Source organism: Castor canadensis, chromosome 6, assembly GCF_047511655.1.
Source record: "Castor canadensis chromosome 6, mCasCan1.hap1v2, whole genome shotgun sequence".
Lineage (NCBI taxonomy): Eukaryota > Metazoa > Chordata > Mammalia > Rodentia > Castoridae > Castor > Castor canadensis.
The window spans coordinates 113,268,687-113,292,382 of NC_133391.1; the positions used below are offsets into that span (position 1 = coordinate 113,268,687).

Sequence of the window (23,696 nt, forward strand, 5' to 3'; positions counted from 1 at the left end):
GATTGCTCTGTACTTAGAGAAAAGCATTTTATCTAGTAGACAGTGGTGCTGAAGTGTTGAGGAAAAAACGTTATTTATATGAGAAACTTAAGAGTTTCCAATGGTGAACCTGATCTCTAAACACAATGTATAAATCCGATGGATACAGCATTGAGATAAATTAGCTGATTAACATATTGTTGATTTGTCAGTTGATATACTCTAAGTCAAATCTATTAGAATCTAAAAGATCCCAGATGGAGAGAGAATGGTTCTGACTCCTGAAGCATGAACTGATGAGTTTGTGTGGGGAGGCAGAATTTTTACAGCACAGAGTATAACATGGCAGTACTGTGCCTGAGAGCACAGCCAGCAGCTAGGAGGTCTGCAATGGATACCAGTTTTCCCCTTTACTACCTTGGATAACTTTGGCTAAGTCACTTATGACTCCATAAAATGAAGCTAAATCTTTTTTGCTTGTTTGTTTCAATGTAGTACTGGGGTTTGAACTCAGGGCTTCACACTTGCTAGGCATTTGCACTACCACTTGAGGCACTCTGCCAGCCATGAATTTGCCCTTGAAGGAGTGGGAGTGGGAGTAGGGAGTAGTGCTGGACAGCAACACAGGCGGCTTTAGGTTTCCATTAATACCCCTTACTGCTCTGAGTACAAGTTACCCAGGTATGCTCATCTTATGAAAATTCAATTTATACACTTTTCTATTTGTATATTTAACCTTCAGTAAAAGCATTCATTAACAATGCATGGTTTTTCAGAAGCTGGAGATAAGGGCTGGTGAAGTGGCTCAAGTGGTACAGCGCCTGCTTAGCAAGTGGAAGGGAGGGAGGGTGAGAGGGAAGAAACGAAATTTGGCATGCCTATTTCTTCTGTGCTCTTGATCTTAAGCAACCAAGCAGTCAAGACTGCAAGTGTGAGCCACCAGCACCCAGCTAACCTTCATGTTTTTGTTACTTTTTTAGGCGTTTATACTGTTGAAACAATAAAGTTAACATCTAGGGATCTGTATTACTAGTAATTGACCACCCAAGAAATTCTAATAAAGATGATTTAAAACTAGCTTTGAAAAGCAATGGTCTATTTTGATCTAAGCCAACTATAATTTTCCTTTAAGCTGTGCATATTAAATTAGAAGACTAGTTGGTTAGTAGATTCAGGGTTCAGTCTCTGACATTAGGTATTTCATCTGAGGTTGGTATTGGGCCAAATTCTAAGATGACATTTATTTTTGAAATATTAATTTCATCATTTTACCTTTCTCTGCTCCACAGAAGTGTTTGGGGGAAAGATCAGAATGGTTAAGGGGTCATTTATCCACCAAAATATTGACACAGCATCAGAAATTTTTAAATCTTCATATAAAAAAAGACCCATTAAGTGTATATCATCAATAACTAAGGAACTAATGCAAATTCAGATGGGGACAGTAGTGGGTATCCTTATTTACCTAGCTGCCTTGCTGGTACCTTATCTAATCTTATCAAGCAGTTTCTGACCTACAGAAATAGAAATGAAAAATAAAAGGACATTAATTTGATGTTTTTAGCTTCTAGGAGAAAGGTGATTTTATAGGATTGGAGAGTTTGAGTAATTTTGTGTATTTAAAAGATTAAGAATAAGGGGCAAGGTTAGCTAAAATGTGCCAGGATGAGCTTAAAGGATACATTTAAACCCAATGAGCTGTACTGTGATGCTGAAGAAAGAAAATCTTTAAAATAAGCAAACAAGAGATATGGTCATGTTGGCATTTTTTATATTTAATTAAATATAAATTATTGGTGTCAACTAATTTAGGACATGTATGGAGGGAGTCCTACTACATGGTGAAGTTCAGAAAAACTGAGAATAGAGAGGGTTTCTAATAAAATACAATGTGACCTATAATACTCTCAGCAATCTAGGAATCAAGAGGGAAAATTCCTCAATTTGATAAAGAACATTTACCAAAAATCCTGGGGAAATCCTCAGGAAAAAGGCAAATGTGTCCCTTCTCACCTCTCCTTTTCATCATTGTAATGAAAATCCTAGCTAATGCAGTAAGGCACAAGTAAGTAGACAGATGACAGATGATGTATGGATGGATGGATGGATGGATGGATGGATAGACAGATGTTATGCAGACTGGGAAGAAAATTGGTTTTGTTTGTAAAAAATCAAAAGAAAAATCAATATGAAAACAGTAACTGTTGAAGAAGCCAACATAGCAAGGCTACTATATACAACTCTACTGCTTTCTACTGTGTCAGCAGTGAAACCAACCAGTTTGAAATTAAAAACATAATACTATTACATTACTACCACCATTCCCAAGAGGGGAATGCACTATGTGCATAAGTACTAAATGAAGAAAACTATAAAACTGATGAATGAATTAAAAGAATTACGTAAGTGGAAAGATACTGCTCAATATTGTAGAGAGATGTCAGTTCTATGCAGTCCCAATCAATATTCTGGAAGTTATTTTTTGGGTATTGGCAAGCTCATTCTAAAATTTACATGGAGGAGCAAAAGACCTACATCAACAGTACAGAACAGGGAGCCCAAAAACAGACCAATTTCAATAGGATCATCCAATCTTTGACAAAGGGACAAAGACTGTTTTAAGACTATCTCTTAAACAAATAATGATGAAGCAACTAGGTATGAAGAAAAGAAAGAAGGGAGAAGAAGAAATATCATTATCATCTAGACAGACTTTATCCCCTCACAAAAACTAGAACCTTGGACTTTGCTAAACTTAAAAACCTCTACACGAGGAACAGCGCTGTCTAGAAAATGAGGGCTGGGTATTGGTGGCTCACACCTATAATCCTAGCTACTCAGAAGGCAGAGATTAGGAGGATCGATTTGAAGCCAGCCTCAGCAAATAGTCCGCAAGACCCTATCTTGAAAAAACCCTTTACAAAAAAGGGCTGGTGGAGTGGCTCAAGGTGTAGGCCCTGAGTTCAAGCCCCAGTAGCGGAAAAAAAGAAAAAAATGAGAAGACAAGCCACAGACTGGGAAGAAATATTTGCGAAGGACACATCTCATAAAGGATTATTATCCAAAACACGTGAAGAATTCTGAAAACTCAACAATAAGAAAACCCAACTAAAAACTGAGCAATAGATCTGACCAAATGCTAAGTAAGATAAGCAGACAGCAAATGAGCATATGAAAAACACTCTACATCGTATGTCATTTGGGAATTGTAAACAATGAGACACCATTACAGTTATTAGAACAGCTAAAATTCAAACCCTGATCACAGCCAACAGCTCGAGACAGGATGATAAACAGAGCTCTCATTTATTGCTGGCAGGAATGAAAATTAGTCCAGTTACTTTGAAAGACAGGTTAGTACTTATCCAAATGAGCTCAAACTTCTGTGCATAGAAAACCTGCATGGATAGCCATAGCAGCTTTATTCACAACTGCCAAGGCTTGGAAGCAACCAAGACGCCCCTCGCTAGGTGAGTAGATAAACTGTGTTATATTTACGCAGTGGAATATCATTCATGACTAAAAATAAATAAGTCATCAAGCCACAAAGATACAGAGGAACCTTAAATCCATACTAGTAAGTGATAAGTAAAAGAAGGCCAAACTGAAAGCCTATATACACTAACTCCAACCACACATAGTTAGAGCATTGAAACTGTTCTGTATGGTGCTGTAGTAATAGACTCGTGTTATTATATACTTGTCAAAGCCAGTAGACAATACAACATCAAAAAAGAAACCTAATGTTAACAGTGACCTCTCGGCAGTAATGATGTGACTGACTGCAATACTGGTTTACTGACTGCAACAAATATACCACTCTGCTGGTAGAGGAGGCTGTGTGTGTGTTGGGAGATAAGTGGGTAGAGGCATATAGGAATTCTGTATTCACCACTCAATTCTGCCTAAAAACTGCTCTCACATATATTTATGTAAATAGAATACATAATATATATAACATAGATACAGATATATACATACACACACACATACTAATGCTAGCATCTAGTTATATGATTCTCATTCTCAGATCTCTATCCACTCAGACACATGAAAAGTAAGTTCTATTCCAAGTCTCCAAGAGTCTGAACTTACTAGTTGTACTGTGTGATGGGTTCTATATTCATCTTCGCTCCGACAACGCTGCTGGAATTTTTCACTGTGTTTTGCAATACATATTTCCTATAAATATATAAAACATGTTTTAATACAAGTGAAACTCAGAAAGGTTTATTTGATAAATTTGCAAAGTACCAAGCAAACCACCTGTTGTTTCCCATCTGTACTGTTGAAGAACTATACACCAACCAATCAGGATCTTACAAAACACTCGTATATTAAACCATTAACTTCTATACATTTCCTGATGTCTCTTGTTATTGGGTGGGTGGGTGGGTAGGGAGACAAGGTAGAAGGGGTTATTGTCCTCATACAATCTTGAAGTTCCCTTTTAGTGACAAAGTCTGTGGACAGAAGATTCTACATCTCATTATTCTCTTTAAACAAGTCTGGGCAAGAAAGAACACAACACAATTACTGCCATGTGTGTGTTCTCTTAGCTTTCTCTGATGAAGATCATGATTTTGTCCAGACTGGTTTGAACAATTATCAGGAGACCTGAATCTTTTGGTCATAGTTCTCAGAGCTAAAAGAAACCTTGAAGAGTCAGAAGTTGAAATTACAGAAAAGAAATCATTTAAAGCAATGTGAACTGTAAGCATCATATATAAAATGAAGATTTTGCAATAAATTTTGGCAAATGTGCGTCTTTGTAATCTGAGTGGCAACCTTTTAGCAGTACCATGCTTAATCTTCATTTACCCCCTTCCCTCTTTCTCTCTTTTCTTTCCTCCCTCCCTTTCTTTTTTATAAGTAATAGACAAGTTTATTTTGGCTCAAAGTTCTACTCCAAGGTCAAGGTGGAGGGACCACAGGTAAAGATAATCTTCTCTTTTTCTTCCTCTCTTTTATTAGCATATATTAATCCTACAAAGGGCTTTCACTGTGGTATTTCTATGCATGCATACAATTTTGGTCAAATTTACCCTCTTATTTTATCTCTCCTATCATCACCCCCTAACCTCCATGGGTTTCCCTGTTCTATTTTCATACATTACCCTATGTCTTTCTTGACATAACTATCTATCCTTAGAAGTCTTCTAGGTAAAAAAAAGGTTAACATTAGTTCCCAATATTCTCAAAACTATACCAAAATAATCACTCTTTCAATCAGAGAAAATAATAATCTTTAAAGACAGTAAACTGTATTTTAAAGCAAATGTGTGTATCACATTCTTTACCTGTTCTGGTTCACTCTACTGCCTAACAAGAAATCTGTCTATTGCAGTCAGGAAAACAAAAGTAGTATCATGTAATGCCATGATACAGAGAACACAGTGACACAAGCTTCTAAATCACACAGACCTATGATCAAATCCTACGATCCCTAGTCACTCTAGGGGCTTGTGCGTGGGTGATTTATTCAACTATTAGAAAGAAGCCTTGGTTCCCTTGGTTGTAAAATGAGTATACAAGTCTATGATTCTTACAGAATTATTTTGAGGTCAGAAATGTTTTGAAATTCCCATCTTTTTCATATTTTAGAATGGTGGTATGTCGCATACACCATATATTATTATGTAATTACTTGGGCAGGAGCTGAAGCAATATCCTATAATAAGTAATACTAATTATATTTGCAGTAAAATGTATGAATAGTCAAAGTAAGTGAGATTAAGACTATAACTTCATTTCAGTTCAGGTCTACTTCTGCCACCAAATGAAGTATGAAAATGCTAATTTCAGGCAAGGGATTACTTTATTTGGCTATTGGAAATAAAAAGATAAAATACATACAGAACAATGTTATTTCTATTACTCTTCTTGAAACAATTTTAATCAGTGGCCAACACCACTCTTTCAAGTAGCAAGGCAAAGACCATGATTTCCTTACTGGTAGATCTTTTTGGCCATGTAATCCTACTACAGATGCCAGACAAACCAAGTAGCAGGGAGCCAATGAACCTGAGCACTCTGATATGTAAGCAAGGTATAGGATGTTGTTGTTCAGAGAGGCATGTTTTTATCTTTAAAAAAAAAAAAAAAGCAAAAACAAAAAATCCCCATACATTTCATCATCATCTTTTAAGTGGTTTCATGTCATTCTTCCCTCCCCTCTGAAATCTTACTACCTCAACTGGTGGGCTAGCAGGGCAGGGTGTAAGCATAAATGGACAGATCTTTCAGGGATGAGTTCCCCTACCTCAGACTTAGATTAACATAATAATGAATGAAGCTGGGTGCCAGCGGCTCACACCTGCAATCCTAACTATTTGAGAGGCTGGATTGGTAGATCAAGGGCAGGCCAGACAAGTAGTTTGATAGACTCCACCATCTCCAAAATAACCAGAGTAAAATGGACTGGAGTTGTGGCTAGCTCAAGCAGTAGAGTGCCTGCTTTGCAGTGTGAAGCCCTGAGTTCAAATCCCAGTCCCACAAAAAAAAATAGCATGCAGAATGAAGATGCTGTTAGATTGATGATTGATACATGCTAATACATTCCATAGAGGGAAAAGTTGAGGGGAGAATTTAGTTTGATTCAGACTCTTCATGCCACCAGAGTAATGCTTTGTGTGTCTGGTCACAAGATGACTCCTCTTAATTACTTCCCTGTGTGCAATCAGTTCCTTCCGCCTCCCCTTGGTCTCTACTCTAGACATCTACTGCTCCTCTTAGACCACTGTAATCTACCTCTTACTCCCAGCTCTCTCCCAAACTCAACATAAGGCCCCTATAGTCTCAAATACTAGATGTCACAGAACTCCCTCACCTTATTTTTTTGTCTCCTTTGGCCTCTTGGGAGTGCCTGCTACTGCTGATCACCTCATTCTGTGGAATCATCTTTCTTCATTTCATACTCTCCTGCTTCTTCTGACTCAGACTACGCTTTATCTCAATCTCTCTTTTTTTTTTTGGCGGTACTGGGGTTTAAACTCAGGGCTTCATGCTTGTTAGGCAGGCACTCTACCACTTGAGCCACTCTGCCAGCCCTTCCTCTTTTTTTGTTTGATCTCTTTCTTCTGCAGACTCACAAATGTTCCCCAGGCTTCTTTCCTATGGGCCTCTTCTCACACTACCTGAGACTTGCTAAATTCTTCAGAACATGTGCTCTTTATAATGTCTTGTCACCCTCTCTCCAAGAATGTTGTGCTGAGATTTGCATTCTGAATTATAAAAATATTAAGTAGCATGAAGTTTTTCTTCAAACTACACATCTCCCCTGTTCAACCATCTTCCCCTTTCTCTTCCCTATCAATCACCCCACCACTATCACTGCAAAGAATCACCTCAATACCTTCTTCTGGAATCCTAAGGCCCAACTGTGTCATGGCCATCTCTACCTGGATGTCCCAAACCCTTCAGATGCTAGACTGAAACTTGGCTCATCACCTCAAAAGCAGTATGTGCTCTTCCTCTGGGTTTTTCATCATGACTGGTGGGATCATACACACCCAAACACCCATTCAAAAGCCTAATGGGAAAGCTAATACGGAATAGCTCATCTTCTCTCCTTCAATACAAACCACTAAGACCTACTGCCTTCCTATTTCTGAACAGGGTCACAACTGAACACTTCACAGATTTGCCTACTCCTACCAGCTGTACCACCCCTATCTCTGTTAACATCCCAACTTTACTGAAGTTGAGGATAATGACACCTTCCAACAAGAACTTTTTAGTTCTCCCTATACCTTATTTTCATGTTGCGATACCTTTCTAAAATATTAATCTGTTTATGTTGTCCCTTTGCTTAAGACTTTTCAGTAATTCTCCTCATCTTCAGAACGAAGTGCCCGGGCCTATTAATGTGACATACAAAATTTCCATCACCCTGTCCCTTGCAGCATCACCCTGTCCCTTGCAGCATCTCTCACCATCAACAGTGACCTGACCATGCTGTGTTATTCTTCAGTGCCTTGTGAAAAGCTCTTGTGTTCTGCTTAGAATTATCACCAGCATATCACTTACTTACCAAATTTCTATTCAGTTGTTAAAACCCAGTCCAACTGTCATCTCTCCTAACAAACCTTTCCTCATTCCCTTCTCTTGCTCTTTTGACAGAGTGCTCACTGTACGTGATCACATGGTTTGCCTTTCTCTATGTGACTGGGAGAAGTAGGGGCTGTGCCTTGCTCATCTTTGTATCCCAAGTCTAACAGTGTGCCTAATACACTGTTGAATTAAAATGAATCATACAGGATTTTCAAAACAAAAAGTTTTCAAAAATTTTCAGGTTCAGGTTCACCAACTCCAACTTATCTCTGAAGTAGTGTGTTAAATACTTGAAACTAACATATAAAAACAGTCCTTCTAGCCAGGCACCAGTGATCACGCCTGTAATCCTAGCTACTTGGGAGGCTGAGACAGGGAAGAGCGCAGCTCAAGGTCAGCTCAGGCAAAGACCCCATCTCAACTAACAGCGGGGTGTAGTGGTGTGCAACTGTCATCCCAAGCTATGCAGAAGCTGGTATTGGGAGAATTGTGGTTCCAGACCAGTTTAAGCAAAAAGTGAGACCCTATCTCCAAAATTACCAGAGGAAAAAGGGCTGGATCATGGCTCAAGCAGTAGAGTATCTAGGTTCAAACTCCAGTACTGTCAAATGAACAAAAACAGAAAACAGCACTTCTGATTTTTCATTAAAAATTTGCTCTTCTAAGACCTTTATTTACATTTCATTTTCCCTTAAAGCCTTCTCTATAAACATGGTAAGACTGCTAGAATCAAGACAAGGTTGACCTACTTGGTGCAAGCTGGATCCTACACCATGCTACCATCAGGTCCAGAGTTGAGATAATAGTGGGTTTTAATGACCACTATCACCATGGAAATAAGAAGGGCAAAGAATTATGTGAATTATGTAAAAGCCATAACTCTGAGACTAACATAATAGAAGGTTCTGGAATACTGAAATATTGCAGGAAAATGCTTTTAAGGTACACAAGCTTTTTACTCTAGAAACAGGAGAAGTCTTTTATTTTCTGTGGAATCCCTAAAATATGGTCAAGAACAGGAAGACAGACTCACAGAACATGATACACTTTTGTTAGAATGTTTGAGCTCACAGCAAATCAGTATCACACAGTCATCAGTTTGGTCCAGGTCTTACAGATGGTTCTAGATTCCAAACCCACATTCATAGTGACTAATAACAACCCACGACAGCCACTTGTGGATAGGGAGCAAAACATTTTCTAAGACATAGGAAGAATTACATTTCCACAAACGGAATCACTCCAGATATCAAGAATGACCAAGGATTCTGAAATATGATTTAAGTTAAAACAAACTCCTTGAGACTGAAGTCAGAATCAAGACTTGTAGATTGCCCTAGCCACCTTAATTATGTCATGTGGCACTCTACAGTCCCATGAGACGCTCTAGCAGAGTCGCCCTCATGGTTGCTAGAGGTAAAGAGCACATTCCAACTGACTGTTTAAAAGGGCAATTCTGAGAGGAATATAAATGTTTAATATAATGAACTGTGTACTGAACAGAGGTAATGATTATTTTGTTTTTAAAATGTTCAAGTATTAGGGTCAGAGGTGTGGCTGAAATGGCAGCATGCCTTGCAAGCATGAAACTGTGAGTTCAAACCCCAGTACAGCAAAAATCAAACAAAAAACCCCAAAATTTCAAGCATTAGTGACAAATCACATTAGAATTATTATCTATTAGTCAAGAATCAAGTAATGAATAAAAGCAAGATTTTACTACCTTTTTATTTCTGAGGTAGGCTTTCTTGGCTGAGACACGTCCCCGTCTTGCTTCCAACTGGCGTGCCTTCTGCTGTAGTTTCTGTAGTTCTTCCCTCTGTGCATGCACAGATGCTGCCATCTCTTCCTTCTCCAGCATGGCCTCCATGCTTTCGTAAGTGTCATAGTACACCACTTCATCTCTCTTTTCTGTTACCGAGCAGCAGCAAGGGGTTGTGGTTATAAAGAGCAGCTTCTTTATAAAATGTTGATTAATAGGAAATACACCTTGTAAACTGAATGTGTGCAAAGTGTTTGTTTAGCAGTGTCTAGCACACCATGCTCTATAATTCTAGACTTTACTCTCCTCCCCACTCCATCCCTACAAAATTCAAAATGTTTACAAAATTCAGAGGCTGGGTAACTTTTACAAAATATTTTACAAAGATAACCAAAACCAACACACAGTTGCATCGTATGGACTTTTTTTTACTTCAGAGATGCCTTTGAAATGTTTATGCTTAGACTTAATAAAAAAAAGTCTTAGCAAAAGAAACCTAGCTGGCATTCACTTACATTTTCTCCATGTATGCAATCTGTTGAGGACTCATGTGTGAAATACACATCATACCTGATATAAGTCTTTTGATGCTTTCCAGTTGTGCTGTCAACAGTAACTCTTCACACTTCAAGATTTCGAACTGTACTTCATACAGCTGAAGTTGTAGATCATAGTAATCAGCTTCTAACTGATCCAATCGAGCTATGGCTTCAGTACCACCCTGTAAACTCTGCATCTGCAATGAAAATAAACACTTCTAGGTGGTGAACACAAGAAAAAAAGTCAAGGTATGATTAGACATTAATACTAATCAGCAGTTGCTCTAAGAAAGAAACATAGGCAAGAAATCCAAACTTTTAATCCCAGTGTAGAACAATGGTACAGTATTGCTTAAGCACACAGGCAACACAGAGAGATGCCATCTCAAAATGGAAGGAAGGGGAAAGAAGGGGAAAGGAGGGGAGGGGGGCGGAGAAGAGGAAAGAGAAAGAAACCCACATTCATAAACAAAACTTACACACACACACCAGCAATAATGAAGTCCTACCATTTGGTTTTGGAAGTAGGTAAATAAAAGTAAAAATAAGATTACTGATGTTTATATCACAGCTCATTCATATGTAAGGGTGACAATATAACCTTACTGTCCTGACATGAATATCAATGGTTTGTTTTATCTCAAAAGCAGATAATAAATTATGTAGCTATCCTTTCCATATAAGATATATGAAAAAGACTAGGTCATACACTTAGGTATTTACCACAGAGAGGTAAAAGTTGCTGGCAGAGTGGCTCAAGCAATAAGAACGCCTGCCTAGCAAGTGTGAGGCCCTGAGTTCAAACCCCAGTGCTGCCAAAAAACAAACAAACAAAAACCAGAGAGGTAAAAGTTAATTAATCCATATTTCTGGGACTTTGCTTTGCTCCATGATCAGCTGGGCTTCTGGGATCTGCTGGCTGGAAAGTGAGGTGAGTGTGTATAAGTAGAGTAACATGAATTGCTTTAGATGAAAAACTGCTAAAATCTATAGATAACATAACTATTAAGTAAATGCAGGCAGGGTCTGAGACTGAATCTGAAGTGGGAGTCAGAAGTGTGTGGGCATGGTTCATGAAGTGGATACCTCTTACAATCAGGCTAATTTTTGGCCCTGAAGAGAGAGGAAACTCTTTTGAGAGGCATCTGCAGGAAGCCACTGACAGAAAAGTGTGCTTCAGATTTTGATTCCTAACCCTACTGTTTCCGTGAATTTCCATTCGGCTCTATGAGAAGGCCACTGCAAGAAGCCGCTTGAAAGGAGTCTGTGAGATGTGAGATACACCAGGTTGCTGGTGTGAGACAGTAAGCATTCTGCCAAGAACATTTCTGCCAGAACACAGCACCACTGCTCTGGCAGCTTACAGTTCTCTTAAAGCCCAGGAACCTCTGTCCTGGGCTCTGGCAACATTGCTGAGGAGGCCCTGGCCTCAAGTACCTTCACAGGAAATGACCACCAAAGGCAGAGAGGGGAGGAACAGAAAGGAAAATCAGAGGAATGTCTGTGAGCTCATCTGAGGCCTCATTTGGGCCCAGAATACCAGAGAGATATTCAGGGGTTCTGGGATAGCCATGGGTGGCAAAGACAGTAAACTTGTATTACCGCTAAATGATCCCTTCTGTCTTGTCGATGTTGATGAAAACATGCTAGCACACAAATAAAGTATATTTTAAACAAGAGTCCAGCTTTTTCTTTATAATATGGGTATTTGCACAGATTTACCCAATAATAGAATATTTTTAATACATAATTTCAAACACCTTTAACAAGAATTTTGGTGGAGTGGCTCAAGGTATAGGCCCTGAGTTCAAACCCCAGTAGTACAAAAAAAAAAAAAGGAATTTGATATGAAAAGTAATGGTTAGGTTCTGGTCTAAAAATGAACCAAGTGAAGCTGGGCACTGGTGTAACTCCTGTAACTCCAGCTGCTCAGGAGATAGAGATCAGGAGGACCACAGTTCAAGGCCAGTTTTTGAGACCCTATCTTGAAAATACCAACACAAAAAAGAGCTGGCAGAGTAGTTCAAGTAGTAGAGCGCCTGCCTAGCAAGTGCAAAGCCCTGAGTTCAAAAACCAGTATTGCTCCCTCAAGAAAAAAAAAAAAAAGACCAGGTGAATTAAATATGGTTAAATACTTTACTTAATAATGTTTAATAAGTAAATACTTAACAAATTATCTGACTTGCAAGCTCATGGATGGTATTTTTGCATCAGGAAATATTTTAAAGTGACAAACAGCAAACAACAAAGAGGGCTTAACCATAGTGGCTAGGGAGGCATGTTCACAACATGAAGTCATGCTATTTATGTCCTAAGTTATAAAATAAGAGCCTAGAATAGTATCTGCTTTTACACTTCCAGTCTCACTTAAATTATACATCCCTTTCCATACTGTCTTGGGGGCTCCCGTCCAGCCCTGGAGACCACCTCCAGAATGGATTTTCCTCTGTTACCCACATACATTCTGTGGTAACACAGCATACAAACAGGTAAAATACCTGTTAGAAGACTTTATTTTCTAGGTAAGGAATCAATTTAAGTTAAAAACAGTGAAAATCAATCTCAAATCAGCTCAAGTCCAGGCTATCCATTTGTTTACCATGTTCACAATGCTATGCAGATTTCCCCAAGCACTAAAGCTGTCTCCCCTGTCAAATCCTTTGGCTAAGGAAGAAAGTTAGAAAAACCTCTGCTAACAATACTTTACACTGCCAACTGCCTCGAATGCAGTACTCTGATGGATACCTTAAAATCACCTGAGATGCACAATACTATCAGAACACAGCCACCTTCAAATATCCAAACTGAGAAAGAAAGTATTCTCTTATAAGCTTCATCCCCATTTTCTGGTTCAGTAAGTTCTATCCAAAGCAAGAGTACAAAGGTAAATGGATTCTAAGGACAAAACCAGAGCCCATTAAATCCCAGCTCCTAAGAGAACAACAGGACAGTGGTAGGCCCTGGGAAAAGCTAAAGAGTTGTAGGGTTAGAGTACCCAGGAAGCTAGTAAGAAAGGAATGGCATGAGTCAGAGAAACATGACAGGAGGGGGAGGGGTTGTAAGGCGAGGGAGATGAAATGGTGCTCTGAGGTTTAGAATGCCTTTAAAATGAAGGCAAAATCTGAGTATAAGGCATGAAAAAATGGGTGGGATGAGCATCCTGTTCCAAATCTCTTTGTGACATCTAAAATTTTCCTGTCCTCAGCTGACTAAAGGAAAGGGAACTCAAGACAATGGTGCTACGGAGGCAGAATAGGTGGGTGCCATAATTGGGGCATCTTTGTTATACCATGGGGCAGGACTCTCCGGAGCAAGAAGAAAGCACAAATAAGTTTAAGTGCTAAATGAAAATGTGGCTACTTTACATTTTTACTTAGATCAACTTTACCCTCCTAAACAAAAATACTTTAAACATCACCTCTCCCCATCCCCCTTGCCAAGACCAATCTGGGCACCAGCAGCTCACTCCTGTAATCCTAGAGGAAGAGATCAAGAGGATCACAGTTCCAGGACAGCCCAGGCAAATAGTTCCCAAGACCCCATCTCAAACACAAACAACACAAAAAAAGGACTGGTGGAGTGGCTCAAGTGGTAGAGCACCTGCCTAGCAAGTGTGAGGCCCTGAGTTCAAACTGCAGTACGAGGAGTAAAAAATAAAAGAAAGAAAAAACAAGCCAAACACTTCCCAATGTGACCTGACAGACTCAATTTTCCCAATGTCTACACAGTGCTTTTTTTCTGTAGGTAATATTAGGGAATACCACTCTAAAAATTAAGGAAAAGGAAACAAAGGCAGGTGTATGTACAGGAAATGATGTACCAATTCTGATCCACATATTCATGTAAGTACAACACACACTATTGATTTACAAGAAGTGTAATAATGGTAAGTTTTTATATGTACCTATTTTGACTGACTCTACTATCTTCTGAAACCTGACAGAAAGCAATTTATACAAACGAATGACTGTTTTCACCTACTGTGCTAGAAAATCCCCGACATGACTACGTTTCACTAGTAGAACAGTAACACATCTGCTTCATATATTACCTTTCTAAAATTCTGAAAAACTTGGAATTCTGAAACACATGTGGCTTCAGGGACTTCAGAGAATGGCTTCTGTGCATGTAGCATGAAGGACTGTGCCTAAGAACCAAGTGAGATGATGCATATGAAGCACTGAGGGCAGACTTACATTACACTCACGGAAAACATTCTGAAGTATCTGGAATTTCACTCATCATTTCAATCTTTAAAATGTTTTCATTTTGTCACATTAGGAAAGGTTTTTTTTGTTTTTAAAATAACCTAAAGGGACAAAACACCTGTACACCCAAGTTTAATTCTGCACTATTCACAAAAGTCAGGTTGTTGAGCCTTTGTGCCCATCAATGAATGAACGGATAAAGAAAATGTGGTGAACAATGTAATACACATGGAATTTCATTTAGACATAAAGAAGAATGAAATTATGTCGTTTGTAGGGAAATCGATGTGTCATGTTACATAAAATAACCCAGTCTCACAGATGAGCACCACATGTTTTTCTCATATGTGGATTTGGGGGAAAGGATGTGAATGTAGAAAAGAGGGATTATTAGGGATGTGGGAGGGGAAAGGGGGGAAAGAGGAAAAAAAAGACTAATGGTGTAAATATGATCAAAGAACATTATATGGATGTACAGAAGTGTCACAATAAAACTGCTTACTTTGTACAATTAAAATAATGATCCAATGGGAGTAAATAGGTATGTGAAACTGTATGTTTCACATGAGCAGGGAGAGAGTTAAGGTCAGCTTTCCAAAAGCCAACAGTAGGTGGTATGTTATCAAAAGTTATTTCCCTACCTAAAGAGAGAAAATAATCCTTTTCTAGTCATTTGTAGTTTTTCAAACATTTTTCTCTGCAAATGCCACTTATAAAAGTAAGCCACTGAGCTGGGCATAGTGGTACACACCTGTAATCTCAACACCCAGGAGGCTGAGGCAGGAGATGGCAAATCTGAGGCAACCTGGGCTAATTGAAACCCTGTATTCAAAAAAAGAAAGAAAAGAAAAAGAGTGGCAATCAATCCATTGCTTCCTATATTTGAAAATGGTCTCTAAATGATTAACAGAGGCCATGCATCCATAATCCCAAGTAGAATACGTAGTGCAACTGGTGAAAACCAACCACATGCCAATCAGCATCAGAGACAATTGTTTGAACACAGTTGTAAAAAGACAAAGTGTCCATATATTCATACCTATGGATTCTTCTGTCTTATGCTTTATACTCGTAAGCCATGCATAGGTTCAACAGTTTATAATTCTTTTGATCATCACAACATCTTAGTAGAAGTAGTATGTCCTGTCTACATGTTACAGATGAAGAAACTGAGACACAGAAAGGTTCAAATGATGGCCTATATCATGCTGATAACATATGGTACACCTATATTACCAATCTTTTCATGATTTTTCACTAACATTTTTAACCATGAAAATGCTCAAATATTCCTAAATTCTTTGAAATGATTATGTTATCTTCTCATACCATTTTTCCCACGTAAGCAATCCATACAGTTCATTATTTCCAACTGATACTAAAAAAATAGCTAGGTGTCAGTACATAAGCAGGAAATCTTAAATGAGACTGTGTCATAAATTTTCAAACCAACCAATTTTTATCAGTGAATATATGTAAAATGTAAGTATGTGATAGAATATACAGTAAACACAGGAATTCCTGAACTTATAATTAAAAATCAGAGTTTCTAAAACAACCTGTATTTCAAATTAGGTGATCCTGAGAGAAACCTTTTGCTTTTTAGGGCTTAGTATGGTTTGAATGTATCCCCTAAGGTTTCATGTATTAGAAGTTTGGTGATGATGTTTGGAGGTGGGGCTGAACAGAAGGTGATTATATCATTGAGGACATCACCCCTGGAAGGGATTAATGCTGATCTCATTAATGTCTCATGTCTGTAATCCTAGCTTCTCAAGAGGCAGAGATCAGGAGGATTGAGGTTCAAAGCCAGACCTAGGCAACAGTTTGTGAGCTCTCAAAAAAAAAAAACTTCACCAAAAAGGGCTGGTGGAAAACGCTAAAGTTGATACAGGAAAGAGTAGGAAATACTCTGGAGTTAGTAGGTATAGGTAAGAATTTTCTCAATGGAATCCCAGAAGCACAGCAACTAAGAGATAGCATAAATAAATGGGACTTCATAAAACTAAAAAGCTTCTGCTCATCAAAAGAAATGGTCTCTAAACTGAAGAGAACACCCACAGAGTGGGAGAAAATATTTGCCAGCTACACATCAAAGGACTGATAGCCAGAATATATAGGGAACTTAAAAAACTAAATTCTCCCAAAACTAATGAACCAATAAAGAAATGGGCAAGTGAGATAAACAGAACTTTCTCAAAAGAAGAAATTCAAATGGCCAAAAAAACACATGAAAAAATGTTCACCATCTCTAGCAATAAAGAAAATGCAAATTAAAACCACACTAAGATTCCACTTCACCCCTGTTAGAATAGCCATCATTAGCAACACCACCAACAGGTGTTGGTAAGGATGCGGGGGGGAAAAAGAACCCTCTTACACTGTTGGTGGGAATGTAAACTAGTACAATCACTCTGGAAAAAAAATTGGAGGCTACTTAAAAAGCTAAACATTGATCTACCATTTGATCCAGCAATACCACTCTTGGGGATATACCCAAAAGACTAGGACACAGGTTACTCCAGAGGCACCTGCATACCCGTGTTTATTGCAGCACTATTCACAATAGCCAAGTTATGGAAACAGCCAAGATGCCCCACTACTGACCAATGGATCAAGAAAATGTGGTATCTATACACAATGGAATTTTATGCAGCCATGAAGAAGAACGAAATGTTATCATTCGCTGGTAAATGGATGGAATTGGAGAACATCATTCTGAGTGAGGTTAGCCTGGCACAAAAGACCAAAAATCGTATGTTCTCCCTCATATGTGGACATTAGATCAAGGGCAAACACAACAAGGGGATTGAACTTTGATCACAAGATAAAAGCGAGAGCACACAAGGGAGATATGAGGATAGGTAAGACACCTAAAAAATTAGCTAGCATTTGTTGCCCTCAATGCAGAGAAACTAAAGCAGATACCTTAAAAGCAACTGAGGCCAACAGGAAAAGGGGACCAGGAACTAGAAAAAAGCTTAGATCAAAAAGAATTAACCTAGAAGGTAACACACATGCACAGGAAATCAATGTGAGTCAATGCCCTGTATAGCTATCCTTATCTCAACCAGCAAAAACCCTTGTTCCTTCCTATTATTGCTTATACTCTCTCTACAACAAAATTAGAGATAAGGGCAAAATAGTTTCTGGTGGGTATTGAGGGGGTGGGGGGAGAGAGAGGGGGCGGAGTGGGTGGTAAGGGAGGGGGTGGTGGCAGGGGGGAGAAATGACCCAAGCATTGTATGCAGATATGAATTAAAAAAAAAAGAGGCTGGTGGAGTGGCTCAAAGTGTGGACCCTGACTTTAAACACCAGTACCACAAAAAAAAGAGTATGTTATTACAGAATGAGATACCACCACACACTTGGGCCCTCTGGATGAGGCTACTTCCCCTTCTGTTTATTGTCATGGTGTGACTAAAGGCAACTCTCCAGAGGCCAACCATATGGGGAAGCTTAACTTTTTTTTCTTTCTTTTGGCATTCAAAAAAAAAAAACTTTTTTATAATCATATTATTCTTGTACTGAGGGTACATTGTGACATTTATAAAATGAAGCTTGACCTTGAACTTTCAAGCTCCAAAAATGTGTGCTAAATAAATCTTTTTTTTTTTTAAATATCTTGCTTCAGGTATTTTACTATAGCAATAGGAAATGGATCAATCTGAGGACTTTCTTCAACTATGAAAAGAAAATCAGCCTACTCCATGCCATCTTGAGGGTCTCATTTAGCATTCTTGCTGTTGCTGTTTTGCCATGGCTTTTCAAAGTAATGTAGATATGTCTCCCGCCTCACACACACACACAAGAAGAGAAAAGGAAACTGCAGCAGAAATGCCTCACGGGAACATGAGATGGGCTGAAATCCTTCAAAGAGATTCTGAGTACAAAGTGTGAAACAATTTCCAGGACAAGTTCCAATTCTACCTATTAATAGTGGCAAATAATAAAAATATAAGGGGAAAGCAAAAATCACAACTTAAAATGTATTAACAAAAAGATTTCTTTCTAGATCACAGGTAAGATCCTCATAGATTACCTCATACACTATTTTTCAAGTAACAAAAGATAAGCATAAGTACTTTAAAATGTCATTGATCCAAGTGTGGTAGTGCCCACCTATAATTCCTCCTTTCAAGGTGGAGGCAGAAGTATCACAAGTTCAAGGCTAGCCTGGACTAGGTCACAAAATCCTGTCTCGTCAATCAATCAATCAATCAATGTCATTGAGGATCATTTTGATGTAATTCCTAAACCAGAAATAGTTTTATAAAGCAATACATTTTACATAAAACTACATTAATAAGAGTAGACATGAGTTTGTTCTTCTCTAAGAACTAGAATGTACTATTTTCACAAATATATATTCAATGTTTTAAAACCAATATGGACAACTCACAGAATGGGAGAAAATATTTGCAAATCATATATTGGATGACAGACATGAATTCAGAAAACTAGTAATATGAATGCTTGCAGCACCATTATTTATAATATTTCTAAAAATAGAAACAATCTAAATTGGTCATTTGTGATAAAATACTTCAGGCATCAAGACAAAAATAAGTACCGATGCATTTAACAAACTGGGTGACACTTGAAACATTATTCTAAGTAGGGGAAAAAACTGGCCAAATGGTGATATGCTTGCTGTCTAATTCCATTTATATGAAATGTCCAGAATAGCATAATCTATAGAGCCAGAAAGTAGATTAATGGCTATCTTTAGGTGGGGGGGAAGGGAATTTGGGAGGTAAAATTGGAGAATGAGTGCTAATGGACACCACAGGTTCTGGTTTTGCTTTTTTGTTAATGTACTAAAAACCATTTACTTATACTCTCTAGATGGATAAACTGTACAGTATGTGAATATCTCTAAAATGGTTTTATTTTATTTAACTTTGATGATGATGATAATGATGCCAGGGACAGAAACCTTCTGTATTTTAGGCTACCAAGCTATACCCCCCCAGTCCAAAAGTGATTTTTAAAAACATTTTGGGTTACAAAATACAAGTATAATGATGAATCAAATAATTCTATTTTCCCTAATTCTCGAGGCATCATTGCTTTTTAAAAATAACTAACATAAATTAAACTCCCTAGCTCATTCCACTCGGACCAATAAAAGCGTAATATTTCTTGCCATGCTTGCCAGCCTACTAAAGATGGCTGCAGTGCAATCTAGGCCTGACCGTCACCAATCTCCTTAATTAAGTCCTCAACTTCCTGAGTGCCCTGTATCCCTGAATAGTTTTATAAGCAGTAACTTCACCTTGCCAAAACCTAAGTGTCGGTTTAACTTTTCTCAATGTCATGCTGCCTTCAATTTAGTCCTCTCATTAGTGTACTTAAGGGGCCGAATTCCTGGTATTTTTATTAACTTCTGAGAAATGCCTGGGTTTCTACTGTCAACAATGAAGTCAAGTTTGAAAAGCAGTTTCCCAAATAAGGAATCAGGGATAAGGGTGATCCTAAAATGCATTCTCCACAAATTAGCCAGAGCAATAGTTCCATGCTGAATTTCTTGTTGTTGTGGTTTTGGGGATTTTTGCAGATACTGGGGTTTGAACTCAGGGCCTTGAGTTCTTGCTAGGCAGGTGCTCTACCACTTATGTCATACCCCCAGCTCTTTTTGCTTTAGTTTTCATTTTTCGCATTAGGTATAGTGGTTTTGCCCAGGGTAGCCTTGGACCGCAATCTGCCTATCTTCATTCCCTGCCATGCCATGCTTCTTTTTGTTTGTTTGTTTGTTTTTTAGTTTTAGAGTTTTTGTTTGTTTTGGCAGTACTGTGGTTTGAATTCCAGGCTTTTATCACTTGAACCACACCTCCAGCCCCAGACTTGTGTTTTGATTCAGTCTTGCTAAGTTTTTGTCCAGGGTGGCTTCAAACCACAATCCTTCCATCTTTGCTGATTTTAAGATAAAATGGGAACTTCTTGACATGGCACATGGTACAGCGGCTAGCCCCAAACTGCTTACTTAGCCAATCTCATCTCTTACCTTTCCTTTTGGCCTTTGCTAGGATGCCTGGAACAAGCAAATGTCTTCCTTCACCTATGACTAGGTCAAACTGGTCCACCTTGTATCTGATGAATCTTACAGCTCATTTTCACATTATACTTGTCTTGCCTCACAATACGACCCCTAAACACAATGGCTGCATCTTACTCATGCCTTTTTAAAAAATCAATTGTTTTTTGTGTCAGTGTGGAGATAATTCATTTCTTTATCCCTATCACCCACTGAAACTCTTGGGAAAAATTAGTAGTCAACAGAAGCATTTGAGCTGGACAGAATTCTAAAAGTCAGGAAACAATGGCAAAGGAAAGAGCTAAAAATGGCCCTTATGTTTTGGGCCTGAGCTGCCTTGAAGAACCATGGGTACTTTGTAGAAGACCCTGCTATGGATAAATGAAAAAGCTTGGTTGTATGGTTTGTTGCACTCTACCCCCAGCCCCTGCCACCAAAAAAAGGTGATTTCTCTGGGTGTTGGTGGCTCACACCTATTATCCTAGTTACTCAGGAGGCAGAGATCAAGAGGATTGCGGTTTAAAGCCAGCCCAGTTCGAAAGACCCTATCTCCAAAAACCCCCATTACAAAAAGGACTGGTGGAGTGGCTGAAGGTGTAGGCCCTGAGCTCAAACCCCAGAACCACAAAAAAAAAAAATGTAATCTCGTTTTTAAATGACCTAAAAAATAACATAAAAATAAAATTTAAAAAATAATATATGCTATAATAAACTTAATTACTATAAGGTAGAAAATGGATAAAGAAAAGTGAGGAGAAAACAACCCAAAATTTAAAAACTCAAACACTTTTTGTCTTTGAAATACTGAATTTTAACAATGGTACAAAAGAATAGGTATGCCTAATATGCCATCTAAATCGACTTCTGAGGCTCACCTCTCTCATGCTAGCTTTAACTCCCTCCCCCCTTCAACCATCTGCCCCACTGCCACACTGGGGACTGAACTCAGGGTCTCCTGTTTGCTAGGCAAGTGATATACCACTTGAGCCACACCCCCAGTCCATTAGCTTTAATCTTAAACTATACACTTTCCTCATTTCCAAAAGTATTATACTTCTAGTCCCTAACATTTACTTCTTCTACTTAATATTTATAGAAACTATCAGCAAATGACTAATATAGACAGACAGACAGATACAGACAGATGACAGACAGACAGACAGGTAGATAGGTGCCTTTTCAGTAAAAGCAATGTGTTCTAGCCCAGCTTAATAATTCTAAAACAGACAGCATTTTGAAATAATGGCACAAGAGGTAAACAAAAATAACAGACATCTAACAGTTTCAGTACTTTGAAGCATGACTTGGGCACCAGTGGTATACTAGTGCTGCATTGTACATAATGAGAAATACTAAACTGATGAACAAGACAATGAAAAAAGTGGTTAATAATTTTTAAAACACCATCTTAGAGATGTTTTGAATAAAAAGATCAGCCACACTTGAGGATTTTAAGATTATTCCCAGCTTAAGTGATCTCTCATAGGAACAAAACTTTGAGTTCTTCCTCTCTAGCTTTCTCCATGAAGAGGTCTTAATAAAGCTTGGTCAAGAAAAGTGAACCTCTGTTAACCTTGTTTTGTTCCTAGAGGAAAAAAATAGGGAGCTCCAAAGGTGATGGTATGGACATGATACAATCAATTCTAACACAGCACTACTGCTTTACAATTTCCCTAAGGTTCTCTAGCAGTGAAGCTTGCCATTGGCCTTTCTGTTCAACAGTGTACTACTGCCAACCATCACACAGAGATACTGTGAAGTTCCATATGTGCCCAACTCTTTTATTAGAGGCAATTCAAGTCCTTGCTCTATCGTAAGTGTTTACTTCATGGAGAAAGCACATGATTACCAATTGCTTGTGAAATCAGAAAAACATCAGCTTTGAACAAGGTAAAAATAGCAAGTCTTAAGTATTTTTAAAATATATATTTATGTATACATATGTATGTATTTTTAAAATATATATTTATGTATACATATGTATGTATTTTTTCCTAATGGTTTCAGTTACCTCTTCTTTTAGTGCGTGTTTCCTCTGTTCCAAACAGATCTCTTTTGCTCTCATCATCTGCAAGGTCTCTTTGGAAACTGCATACTGGAGTTTTTCCATACGTTCAGCCGCTGCAGCCCATGATGCTTTACCAAATTTCTTCTGATCTGCTCGCATTCGATCGTACACAGCTATTAATAATTTTTAAAGAGACATTAAATATAAAACAACTTGGTGCTAAAGAATCGGACAATCCTAAGATTGTGCACACTTAAATCCTACCCCCACAATACATTACCTACAACTCCTCTAAAATATAACTCAATGATATCATACATTCTCTGATGCCTTCAATTTACTCTCAGAAATAATGTTCTACAGCTAAAACTTAATTGTCTAATTACTTAAAAAGTTTTAAAATATTTTTAATATATCTAGTGTTGATAACTTTCATCTATAAAAACTTTATTCTGTGAATGTTTATACTTTCTCCTAGGTATGTTGAAACCAGAGCCATGACTATCCAAGATTAAAAACATTCAAATCTGTGTTCCACATCTTATCACTGTGCCCTTCAAAAATACTGTAATAACCTCACATATGAAGAGCCAAATCCTAGATGGTAGCACAGCATTCATCCACAGAAGGTGAAAATGGAATAATCAATTCCCAAAGAAACGCAGCCTTCTCCCTTCCCCTAAGGGAAGTATCTTTGTAGTTTGCCATAACGAAGATAATGCTGGTAATCAAACACCTAACACATTCTTGTTAAAGAAGTATACCACAGATAGCATGGTACCAGGGCCTTATGTGATTAACCCTAACATCCTTATGCCCAACCAAACTTCAATAAGTGTAAGATTCTCATCATAAAATGTAGGCAATTTGATTACTACCAAATGTAATACTGGATATATTCACTGGTGGTTTTTTACATTTTCAGAAGTGATTAATTCTGTATTGCTACTATGTCCTAATCATCTTTTGCAAGAAGAATATAGTTCAGTAACCATTGCCTCAGAATTTGAAGAAATCCTTTATTAAATAGTAATGTATGCAAATGCTTAAAAGGTCTACTTGTACAGTTATAACTAGTCAGTTCTCCCCCATCCCTAGTGCCAATACAAAA

The 23,696-nt window shown here is 38.1% G+C and overlaps 1 protein-coding gene across 1 annotated transcript in view; it reads right to left on the bottom strand.

Annotated features, from left to right (window-relative positions):
- Jmy (junction mediating and regulatory protein, p53 cofactor) overlaps positions 1 to 23,696 on the bottom strand; it is a 76,748-nt gene that overhangs the window by 16,829 nt on the left and 36,223 nt on the right. The window contains exons 4-7 of the mRNA XM_020152034.2: positions 22,589 to 22,758; positions 10,364 to 10,529; positions 9,755 to 9,942; positions 4,075 to 4,161 (exon numbers count right to left, since the gene is read on the bottom strand). Coding sequence (XP_020007623.1) covers positions 4,075 to 4,161; positions 9,755 to 9,942; positions 10,364 to 10,529; positions 22,589 to 22,758 — 611 coding nt within the window. The remainder of the gene's footprint in view (positions 1 to 4,074; positions 4,162 to 9,754; positions 9,943 to 10,363; positions 10,530 to 22,588; positions 22,759 to 23,696) is intronic.